Here is an 11,218-nt window from a genome sequence, read left to right on the forward strand (position 1 = left end):
GGAGTGTCCTCCCAATACTTGGGCTCCACTGGGGATGGGAGAGTCTTTCCTGCCCTGGGATATTCTTCCTCAAGCTCTGCCAATCTCTTTTCTCTGCCCCAAATTCTGGGGATATTTTAGTCCTTCCCTATTCTCTATCTTGGGCCTTCCCCTCCACCGCACCTCCCCCAGGGCTGCCCGCCAACCCCTTTTCTGCCAGACTCTGCCCTGGCCCAATCAGCGTCCTTCTCCCAGGCACCAGTGACTTTCTTCAATGCCACACCCACGGGCCGGATCCTAAACCGCTTCTCCTCTGATGTGGCCTGTGCGGATGACAGCCTGCCCTTCATCCTCAACATCCTCCTGGCCAACGCAGCAGGCCTGCTGGGGCTCCTGGCCGTGCTGGGCTCTGGTCTGCCCTGGCTGCTGCTGCTGCTGCCACCTTTGAGCATCATCTACTATCACGTGCAGCGCCGCTACAGGGCCTCCTCACGGGAGCTGCGGCGCCTGGGCAGCCTCACCCTGTCTCCACTCTATACCCATCTGGCTGATACCTTGGCTGGCCTCTCTGTGCTCCGGGCCACAGGGGCCACGTACAGGTGTGTGAACCAGAGCCCAGGGGGATGAGGTGTTGGGGGGAGAGGAAAAGAGAGACCCCCCGAGAAGAGGAATATGCAGGGTATGGTTGGTTCAGCCCTCCTGGGGACAAGGGATGGGGAAGGAGGAAAGCAACAGAAGAAGGAGATAGGGAGGCAGAGCAGACCCCCACTTGGAAAGAGCACACTGGCATCTGCAGCCCTGAGGGAGCCTGTGGGTATATAGATCAGCTCCCAAGAAGGAGCTGCTCAATAAGGGCCTTCCCTGTTGTGGCCCTGAGGCTGGGTGGCTTAGGGCAACAGTGGAGTGGCCTCACATCCCTCTGGCCTTCCCTAGGTTTGAGGAGGAGAACCTGCGACTCCTTGAGCTAAACCAGAGGTGCCGGTTTGCCACCAGTGCCACAATGCAGTGGCTGGACATTCGGCTACAGCTCATGGGGACGGCAGTGGTCAGCACTATCGCAGGCATCGCCCTGGTGCAGCACCAGCAGGGCCTCGCTAACCCAGGTGCCACCCAGGACCCCTCACCCCTACCTCACCCGCAAGTTAGTCCACCCCTCTCCCAGATCTCTCCCTGCACCATCCCCCCAAAATTTTCACCTCCCACCCAGGGTTCCCTGTGAGGGTGTATCATGATTATCATCACCCCCGTTTGGAGTTGAGGAGACAGTCCCCAGGAGGGATTTGCCCAGGCGGTGGTGGCTCGGGGACTAGAATGAGTCTTCTGAGCTGCTGGTCTCAGTCCCTTCCCTGCTTCCACCCCGTCCCCACCGCACTGCCCCAACCCACCTCAGTCTCCCACATGCCATCCCTCCCAGCTTCTCCAGGCCCACCCCCTGCCCTGCATCCAGCCTCCTGTGCTCCCGGCTAGGTCCCATCACCCTCCTGCTTCTCTGTTGCCTCCTCTTTTTTTTGAGATGGAGTCTGGCTCTGTTGCCCAGGCTGGAGTGCAGTGGCACGATCTCGGCTCACTGCCCCTTCTGCCTCCCGGATTCAAGCGATTCTCTTGTCTCAGCCTCCCAAGTAGCTGGGATTACAGGCACCCGCCACCACGCCCAGCTAATTTTTGTATTTTTAGTAGAGATGGGGGTTTCATCATGTTAGCCAGGCTGGTCTCAAACTCCTGACCTTGTGATCCACCCATCTCGGCCTCCCAAAGTGCTGGAATTACAGGCCTGAGCCACTGTGCCCAGCCTCTGTTGCTTCCTTTAAATGCCGGCAGTCCACAGCTTGGGGAGTCTCCCACACACATCCCGGCGTCCAAGCTCTCCCAGCAGCTGGTACTCCTCTCCCCCAGGGCTGGTGGGCCTGTCGCTGTCTTACGCCCTGTCCCTGACGGGCCTGCTCTCGGGCCTGGTGAGCAGCTTCACACAGACAGAGGCCATGCTGGTGAGCGTCGAGCGGCTGGAAGAGTACTCCTGTGACCTGCCCCAGGAACCCCAGGGCCAGCCACTGCAGGTGGGCCTGTACCCCCACCCCAGGCCAAAGCTCTGGAACCCTGAAGGCCTCAGTCTCCCCTGCAATTCCTTTCTTTTTGCCCACCCATCTTTCTCAGCTCCCATAACCTCTCTTCATGATGACCACAATTCTTCACCATGTCCCTTCTTCCCCATCTCTCATTCTCTCATTCCTCTCATGCTGTCCATTTCTCATTATTCTCCCCTCCTCACCATCGCTCCTCATCTCCCCTATCTCCCTCTCCCCCTCTATCTCCCACCCATGGACCCCACCAGTTGGGCACCGGCTGGCTGACCCAGGGGGGTGTGGAGTTCCAGGACGTGGTGTTGGCGTACCGGCCAGGGCTGCCGAATGCCCTGGATGGAGTGACCTTCTGCGTGCAGCCTGGGGAGAAGTTGGGCATCGTGGGCCGCACGGGCTCCGGCAAGTCTTCCTTGTTGTTGGTGCTCTTCCGGCTGCTAGAGCCCAGTTCAGGGCGAGTGCTGCTGGACGGCATGGACACCAGCCAGCTGGAGCTGGCCCAGCTCAGGTCTGGGGGAGATGGACTTGGGAGGGGAAGGGGGAACCAGAACTACTGGCACTTAAGAGGAGGGCACAGCTAGGAAGGCTTTATATAAACTCAGGGCAGCCAGGGCTGATCAGGGGGCTGAAATGGAGGACAGGATGAGCAGGCGAGGACAGTGAACTCCTAGTGCCCAGGTCCAGATTCATGGCTGGTGATCTCAAGGTCTTCCTCGCCCTGACCCAGGCCACCTTTCCAGCTTCATCTTTCTTGTACTTCCCACCATACACCCTCCACTCTTGTGCCCCAAGATACTGATCCCCTGAGTCCTAAGGCTCAGCAGGCAGTGCTTCAGACAGCTTGAGACCTGAACCGGTTGCCCTTGGCTTCAGGTGGCCTCACTAGAGGATATACACCCCTTCCCTACTCCCAGGTCAACCTAGTATCATTTTCTCTGAGTACGGTGACATGGAAAAGGTAGGGAAGTTGTATCCTAAAGCCCTAGGCCTGCCTCTTCTGCCTTCTCTTCTAAGCTGTGGTGGCCCTGCCTTATAGCTCCATCATGTTTTCAGGACCCAATTCTAGGCCCACTCCAACCTTGAAGTGTCACCTGCCCTTTCAGTCGCTCTGGTCATTCCCTGCGTAGCCACTGCCACCCCTGGAATCAGTGCCACACAGTTTAGCCCATTTGTTTTCTCTGGTTTGTGTGTGTGCACCTCCGTGAAATGTAGGCTCCTTGAGGACAGAGTCCAGCCTTTGGTTTCTTTGGTATTGCTCATAGCACTGGCACAGTTCTGGGTACCCAGCTACTAACAGATCATTTGGTGGGGATGGGGTGGGGAGCAGAGTGGGGTTATGTTCAGGTCTCATCCCCAGGCTTTCATGGAGGTGCTAGTCCTGTAGTCAGAAACTGAGCTGGGAGCAGAAGTGGCTACATCTCCAACCGCTAGACTCCATGTCATTGTTCCCCAGATCCCAGCTGGCTATCATCCCCCAGGAGCCCTTTTTGTTCAGTGGGACTGTTCGGGAAAACCTGGACCCCCGGGGCCTACATAAGGACAGGGCCTTGTGGCAGGCCCTGGAGCAGTGCCACCTGAGTGAGGTGATTACATCCATGGGTGAGTGCTGGACCCTGACCCTAGAGCAAGAAGGGAGCAGGGAGGGCCTGGGCCCTGCAGTGAAGATGCTTTCCTTGCAGGTGGTCTGGATGGTGAGCTGGGTGAGGGGGGCCGGAGCTTATCTCTCGGGCAAAGGCAGCTGTTGTGTTTGGCCAGGGCTCTCCTCACAGATGCCAAGGTAAGGTGAGAGAAAGAGACATTAGAGAGGGCCACGAAGAAGGCGGGGGGCCGGGAGGTGGGGAGGTAGATTGGGGAGAGGTTTTAGGGGACCAAGTTCATTTTCCTTTTAGAGCTGGAAGTGGGGAGCTGTGGTAGGGGCTGTTGCTTGGGCCAGGCCCAGCCCACCCTACAGCCTCTCCTTCCTTGTTGTCCCCTACCCCATTCCCATATTCCAGATCCTGTGTATTGATGAGGCCACAGCAAGCGTGGACCAGAAGACAGACCAGCTGCTCCAGCAGACCATCTGCAAACGCTTTGCCAACAAGACAGTGCTGACCATTGCCCATAGGTATGTAAACGCCTGGTAACAGCCTAATCAGGGACTGTGGTAGCATGCACCCAGAGCCTCCATTGCTTTCAGGGACCCCAGTGGTCAGGGCCTTAGAGATCCTGCCCCCCCAAATCTCAGCTCCTCCTTCTCCAGGTACTGCCTAGGGCCCTTTATAGCACATTATCTGAGGGACTCTGCAGTCCCTTCCCCAGCACCAAGCCAGTGGCTAAAGCCTGTGGGGACAGACTTGTGGTGTCCCGAGGCGAGAGGAGGGAAAGCAGGTCATGTTCTCACTTAGGGCATTGTCCCTCATCCCGTACACTGACCATCTTCCCCCTCACAGGCTCAACACGATCCTGAACTCAGACCGGGTGCTGGTGCTACAAGCGGGGAGAGTGGTAGAGCTGGACTCCCCGGCCACCCTGCGCAACCAGCCCCACTCGCTGTTCCAGCAGCTGTTGCAGAGCAGCCAGCAGGGAGTCCCCGCCTCACTCGGAGATCCCTGAGCCCAATCCCACACCCTGCAGAGTTCTCCCCTCTCTCTGATCCAGGCCGGGCCTGTACAGAGGTGCTGGCTGCTTGTTTACATTCTCCTCTGGGGCTCTACCTCTCCACACTTCCCCAGAAGGGAAAAGGGCACCCTGGGTTACTCTTTGGAAATCACTCCTTGGTGGGCAGCATCCTGAAGCTTCCCCAGAACCAGGCCTCTGCTCTGGCCCTCTTGCATCTGGAACACCAGGTGGGTTTTTCTGGCATAGGAGCCCACTTGCATTTTCATAGTTTTATTTGATAAAATTCCATCTTACATTCTGTGTATTAAAAAAATAATATTTCTGGTGTGAGGCTGAGGTCTCCTCTGTGTGTGTACCCAAGCTGAAAGGTGGTGAGAAAGGACCACTCCAGTCTGAGGGGTGGAAGAGGTGAGGAAGGGGGCCAGAAAGCCCCCACCTCCATCACAGTGCTGTGGTCTTTCCAGGCTCAGGGGGCAAGTCAGGTGGCAGGGGGAGCCCTGCCGGCAGCATGCTAACCTGACACTCCTGGTCCTGGCACGCTGGAGCATAGTGTGGGGCAGGGTAGCAACAGGGTCCAGGGGGGCAGACACCCCGGCGCCAGGCCCTCAGGGTCAGCAACACAGTAGCCAGAACCAGGGCAGCAGTGAGGGCCCCAAACACCACCAGGGCCACCAAGCTAGGCTCGCCTAGCCCAGCCTCTTGCCTCCGCACCACCTCCTTCACTGAGATCCGCAGCAGACCAGCCCCTGCGCTGTGGGGGGCTGGCCCTGTGGCAGGTACCATTACAGCTGAGGTGGGCCCTAGAGGGGTGTCCACGGTGGTTGGGGGGTCTGGGACAGGTAAGACAAGCTCACAAGTCTTGCCACCATAGCCACTGGGGCAGACACAGTCGAAGTCATGGACACGGTCCCGACAGCGGGCCCCTCTCTGGCATGGGCGGCTGGCACAGTCATCCAGGTTGATGGTGCAGAAGCGTCCAGCAAAGCCCTCAGGACAGAGGCAGGAGAAGCGGTTTATGCCGTCAAGGCAGGTGGCACCGTTAGCACAAGGCCGCATCAGGCAGTCATCCACATTTACCTCACAGCGGGCACCCACAAAGCCCACCAAGCAGCGGCACGTGAAGTTGAGGGCAAAGCCCTGGTCGTCCTGGCACTGCCCGCCGTTGCGGCATGGGGAGCTGTGGTAGGGGTGAGAGAGGACACGATAACCAACTTACCAACACCTGTAGGGCAGCCCAGGTCAGTATCCTGACCACTGCCCGCCATGTCACCTTGGGCTACACTCTCCAAGCCTCAAATACCTCATTTTAAAAATAAGAATAAAAATAGTACCCAGCTTCCCTAATTGTGAGGGTTACGTGAAATAATCAATGTCAAGCCATTAGCACAGGGCCCAGCCAGAAGGCAGGGCTCAGGATAAGTGTGCTATTATTATCCTCGCAGGCTCCTGGGCCTGATGCGGAAATGAGGACAAGTCCAGCCCTGCAGGCTGTTTCCTCATCCCTACTGTGACGCAGAAGGGTGCAAGCCAGCATTCAGGAGAGGATGAGGAGAGAGACCCAGGCCCCTCAATCTCCCCACACCCACCCTCCCCAACCAGAACAGTCACAAGTTTGTTACCCCTCTAGCTCCTATAGATTGTTGAAGAAATGGCTCAGAAGGTACAAAAAAAAAAAGTTGAGAAACCCTGAACTAGGAACACTTTGGCATGCAGGGGTTTTATCTGAGTGTCTCTGTGTGGGTCTGACCCTCAGTCCCCCACCCTCCCAACAGTCCTGCCTCTTTTCTCATCCCATCACCAGGTTCTGGTCTAACCTTCCACTCACGCTGAGGGCCCAGCACTCACCCTGCCTGTTCACAGGGTCCAGCCTTGCGCTCGCAGTCACGCCCATGGAAGCCTGGTAAGCACACACAATGGTACTCACCGCCCCCGTCATACATGCACTGGCCTCCATTCTGGCAGGGGGACTGCGTGGTACAGATATGTTCATCTGGAGAAAGGACAGGAAAGGCTCTGGGATAACCCCTCCCATCTGGTCCCCAGACCAGACTTGTCCACGCCTTCCAGGCCCCAGGTTCTGTAGGTGTGGCTATACTACAAACCCAGCCCAGGCTGGTGTGGTATACTAGGGAGAGACAACAACACTGAATTTGGAGTCAGGAGGCTCCTGGCCCTGGCTGTCAGTCTGTCTCAAACTGACCTTGGTCTGGGTGCGGTGGCTCATGCCTCTAATTCCAGCACTTTGGAAGACCAAGGTGGGCAGATGACTTGAGGTCAGGAGTTCGAGACCAGCCTGGCCAACATGGCAAAACCCCATCTCTACTGAAAATACAAACATTAGGCTGGTGCAGTGGCTCATGCCTATAATTCCAGCACTTTGGGAGACCGAGGCTGGTGGATCAGTTGAGGGCAAGAGTTCAAGACCAGCCTGGCCAACATGGTGAAACCCTATCTCTACTAAAAATACAAAAATTAGCCGAAGTGGCGGGTGCCTGTAATTCCAGCTACTTGGGAGGCTGAGGCACGAGAATCACTTGAACCCAGGAGGTGGAGGTTACAGTGAGCCGAGATTGCACCACTGCACTCCAGCCTGGGTGACAGAGTGAGACTCCATCTCAAAACAAAACAAAACAAACAAACCTGACTTTGAGCAGGTTATAGCTCTTCTGTGGGCCTTAGTTTCCTCATCTGTAAAATGAGTACAATTTTTAGCAGCTGTGTTTCCTACCCCATGGGGTTATGTTGAGGATCAATTCAGACAACGTATAAAAAGTCTAAGATTAAAAAAATGATAAAACACCATGTATTTGAGGGTTTGACAAGGACACAATAGGCACTCAATAAATACTGATGGCTGTTCCCCTAAGAACATGGGGTTCCCAACCAACAGCTACCCTTCCTCCCCCCTACCTTTGTCACAGAACTTGCCTGCCCAGCCACTGTGGCAGATGCACTGCCATGGCTGGTGGCAGGTGCCGTGCTGGCAGCCAGGCATCCTCACACAGCGCTCACAGTGCAGCCCCTCCCAGCCCGGGTCACACCTGACGGGGAGAAGCACAGGGTCAGGGCTCTGGGTCGTGGATGTGAAGAAATGGAGGAGACAGAACCAGAGCTTCTAGAAACCAAGAGGACATATGACAGCCCCTAAGGGAAAGCAGACCTGTCCCAGGTAGGTGTAGGACTGTGCAGGGTCACAGGACACATATACGGAATCAGACCATCAGACACCAGCACTCAAACCCTGGTTCTGTACTCTAATCTGAGCCTCAGTTTTCTCACCTGTAAATTGGGGATACACCTTGCAGGGTTGAGTAGAGGAAGAAATAAGATGTCTGTAAATGCCTCCAGTACCCCTCCTGGCATGTCTGAGGTGCTCACAAACATTTAAAGAAGAATGACCTTGAAAGGCCATCAGGGCCGGGGCGCGGTTGCTCACACCTGTAATCCCAGCACTTTGGGAGGTCGAGGCAGGTGGATCACTTGAGGTCAGGAGTTCAAGACCAGCCTGGCCAACTGGGTGAAACCCCGTCTCTACAAAAAATACAAAAAATTACCCGGGCATGGTGGTGTGCATCTGTAATCCATTATTGAGGAGGCTGAGGCAGGGGAACTTGAACACAAGAGGCAGAGGCTGCGGTGAGCTGAGATCGTGCCACTGCACTCCAGCCTGGGCAACAAAGTGAGACTCTGTCTCAAAAACAAAAAAAATAAAAAAGGTCATCAGGACTATCCTCCCACCATGATTCCAGGGCAAACACTTGACCCATATTTTAAAAGCCCTCCAGGGGTGAAGAGTCTCAAAGACCCCCAGACAATTGAACTACCTGCCCCATCAGCTCATTTCCTTATGTCCACTTTCCTCCTGCTACAGAATTTGCTCAATCTTAACCCTCCACCCCAGTGAGTCAACTACTCAAACTCATCAAGAAAGATCCTCTTTCATTGTAAGTGTTTCTCCCCAGCAACTCTCCCTGCAGCATTTCTTTTCCAGGCTAAACCATTTCTCTTTCCCCTTTTCCTTTATCTTTCCATTTCCTCATGGCACCCAATCCCCAAGCTCTCTCAAGCTTTAGGTCTCTCTCCTTGTATCTTGAGGAGCAATGGTTCAGACAATCCCTGGATCAGACTTGGGAGATTAAAGAAGTGGGGAGATAAAAACTAGAAGCAGCAAGAGAGGTGAGGTAAAGGGGAAAGGGGGGCTGGCCAGTCAGCCATAGGAGTGATGAGGCATGAAGAGTAGAGTCTGAAGCCCGTAGACACTGTTGTGCATGTGAAGGGCTTAGAAATGGGTACCAAAGGGTTTGGGGGCACGTGCTCAGGACAGGTACCTGCAGGAGCCGTCAGGTGCACAGCAGCCGTGGGCCAGGTCACAGTGGGAGCTGCAGTCATCGGCTGCAAGAGATTGATGCGGGAGGGGTGAGTCTGAGTCAGGGCACAGCTCGCTGGGATGCGGGACTCAGGAGAGGATTGGGGTTCCAGTAACTGAGCGGACTCAGCCCTAGGGCAGGACATTAACACAGAAACTCATCCCATTCCAAAAAGGCAACCTCGGTTTTGCTTGCCCCGCGGGTCGGAGCGATTGTAGTGCCGTCTCCGGCCGGCAGAGGTCAACGTGCAAGCGAGGAAGGCTGGACAGGGCCGCGACTGGAGCCCGGCGGGCGCGCTCACCTCGGACAGGCTGACCGGGAGCCCCCAGAATGCACAACAGGCACACGAGATGCAGGCAGCGGCAGCCGCTGGGCATGGTCAGCGCCGGCCCCAGGAGGGACGGACGGATGGACGGCCGGACGCGTGGACACCTGTGGGACGGCACCAGTTGGGAGGCGGCCGGACGCGGAGATAGCGGCACGGATACGGGTTCCAAGTGACAGGAGCCGACGGGGGAGAGGGGCGCCGGGACAGAAGAAGGGGATGGGAGTAGCGGGAGGATGGGGGCAGGGAAGGGTTGAGCAGGCGAGGAGAGCAAGGAGAGCGAAAACAGGAACCGGGAGCGGGGTCTACAAGAAGGAGGCGAAAGATGGGCAGCGCGGAGCGAGGCCAGGCGCGGGAATGGCTGGAGCTGGGATCGCAGTCAGGACGGAGGGGTCCGCGGGATGGGGACAGCGCCGAGAGGCGGCCTCGAGCATGGAGGGGACGCGGGGGCCGGAGGGAGGGACGGTTCCCGGCAGCGAGCAGTCTCCGCCCCACAGCTCCGACAGCCCCCCCAACACTCTCTCCCCCGTCCCCTTCCTATCTCCGCCGCGCTGGGCTCGGCGGCGGCGCGGGGCCTGGAATCCCCACCGCGCCCGTAGCCCTGCGCGCCCTGTCCCCGCAGTCCTCACCTCCGGCGGGGAGGTGGCGCACCCCGGGGCGCAGAAAGAGGCCGGATCCGACGGGCGCGGCCGAGGGGCCGTGAGGGAGCGCGGGGCCGCCCCTAGCTGGCCGCGGGGCCGGGCGCCGAAGCGGCTGCCATGCGAGCCGAGCGCTTGGGAATCTGGGGCTCCAGGCGACCCCGAGCGGCAGCGGCGGCGGCGGCGGCTCCTCGCGCGCGCTCAGGCCCCCTGCCAGGGGCGGAGCCCGCCCCCACCCCCATCGCCCCCCCGCGACGCACGGCGCACACCTAGCACCCGGCGCGCCCCGGGGCCCCGGCCCTCCGCGGCTACCCAACGCCCCGAACCCAGCTTCCTTCCACGAGAGGAGGAAATCTTAGGAGTCTCAGTGGGAGCAAACTATTAAGCCAAAGGCACGCGACCCCGTTATTCTCTCATCTCCCATGCCCACTTTCCCGACTAGCGCTCCGCGGCCCACGCCCCAGCCTTGCCTTCGCTTGTCCGCCGCTCATCACGCTTCTCATATAGATCCATGGACACGCAGGCAATCGCTCCCCGCCCTCCGCCTGTCACCAGCCTACGCCTCCCCGCTTGTAAAGCGTTCATCACCTGCTTCATCAGTGTGCTCCTCTGCTCCTCCTCGCCTTCCGCTTCTTCCTGTCCACGTCGCCGTCTCCAGCCTTCCAAGATCAACCTATCCCTATATAAATATCAACCCGATCGACCCACCCACACCCCGGCCCTACCCCCACCACCCTTCCCTCCCTCAAGTCTCAGCCCTTCCAACCCATTCGTTTTTGTGACTACCTCAGAATCCTTTCTGGACTGGGAATGCCCCTGACTCTGTAAATGTGCGCACAAAACCCCCTACACCGCCGAGTTCCTTCTCCGGTACCCTATCACGTTCGTCCTTGGCCTCAGGCTAAACCTCAACTGCCCAAACCTGGAGCTCAGATTGAGAGAGTAACGGAGGGGGAGTGGGGGAAAGCTGTCCTCCAGGCCTCTTTGCCCCTTCTGGCTAATGGCTCAGAGAGACATTTCAAGACAAGGACCCAGCCAAGCTCGGTGGGCTCACGCCTGTAATCCCAGCACTTTGGGAGGCTGAGGCAGGCGGATCACCTGAGGTCAGGAGTTCAAGATCAGCCTGGCCAACATGGTGAAACCCATCTCTCTTAAAAATACAGAAATTAGCCAGGTGTGGTGGTGCGCGCCTGTAATCCCAGCTACTCGGAAGGCTGAGGCAGGAGAATCGCT

At 57.7% G+C, this 11,218-nt stretch overlaps 2 protein-coding genes across 14 annotated transcripts in view; one reads left to right on the forward strand and one right to left on the reverse strand.

Annotated features, from left to right (window-relative positions):
• Nucleotides 1-4,986, forward strand: part of ABCC10 (ATP binding cassette subfamily C member 10) — a 22,754-nt gene extending 17,768 nt beyond the window's left edge. For 4 of the 8 annotated variants that reach the window (XM_030796499.1, XM_030796496.1, XM_030796500.1 and 1 more), the window contains 8 exons: nucleotides 235-578; nucleotides 913-1,082; nucleotides 1,873-2,033; nucleotides 2,309-2,562; nucleotides 3,508-3,653; nucleotides 3,734-3,831; nucleotides 4,049-4,161; nucleotides 4,487-4,986. In XM_030796499.1, the coding sequence (XP_030652359.1) occupies nucleotides 235-578; nucleotides 913-1,082; nucleotides 1,873-2,033; nucleotides 2,309-2,562; nucleotides 3,508-3,653; nucleotides 3,734-3,831; nucleotides 4,049-4,161; nucleotides 4,487-4,649 (1,449 nt within the window). In that variant the 3' untranslated portion in view covers nucleotides 4,650-4,986. Of the gene's footprint in view, nucleotides 1-234; nucleotides 579-912; nucleotides 1,083-1,872; nucleotides 2,034-2,308; nucleotides 2,563-3,507; nucleotides 3,654-3,733; nucleotides 3,832-4,048; nucleotides 4,162-4,486 lie in introns of those variants that run through there. The other 4 variants (XR_004026450.1, XM_030796498.1, XM_030796497.1 and 1 more) reach the window with 4 other exon arrangements.
• On the reverse strand, nucleotides 4,910-11,218 carry DLK2 (delta like non-canonical Notch ligand 2). Of its 6 annotated transcripts, none has more exons than XM_030796504.1 (6): nucleotides 10,574-11,218; nucleotides 9,324-9,454; nucleotides 8,984-9,047; nucleotides 7,566-7,696; nucleotides 6,501-6,645; nucleotides 4,910-5,832 (listed from the first exon to the last, which is right to left on the reverse strand). In XM_030796504.1, exons 2-6 carry the CDS (start codon nucleotides 9,397-9,399, stop codon nucleotides 5,097-5,099), a joined length of 1,152 nt encoding a protein of 383 aa, XP_030652364.1. In that variant the 5' UTR covers nucleotides 9,400-9,454; nucleotides 10,574-11,218; the 3' UTR covers nucleotides 4,910-5,096. The 6 variants fall into 6 exon arrangements, with proteins under 6 accessions (XP_030652364.1, XP_003266283.1, XP_030652366.1 ...); XM_003266235.3 differs by lacking the exon at nucleotides 10,574-11,218 and adding an exon at nucleotides 9,977-10,180; XM_030796506.1 differs by lacking the exon at nucleotides 10,574-11,218 and having other exon boundaries at nucleotides 6,501-6,552; nucleotides 9,324-10,248.

The sequence above is a fragment of the Nomascus leucogenys genome, chromosome 17 (genome assembly GCF_006542625.1).
Source record: "Nomascus leucogenys isolate Asia chromosome 17, Asia_NLE_v1, whole genome shotgun sequence".
NCBI lineage: Eukaryota > Metazoa > Chordata > Mammalia > Primates > Hylobatidae > Nomascus > Nomascus leucogenys.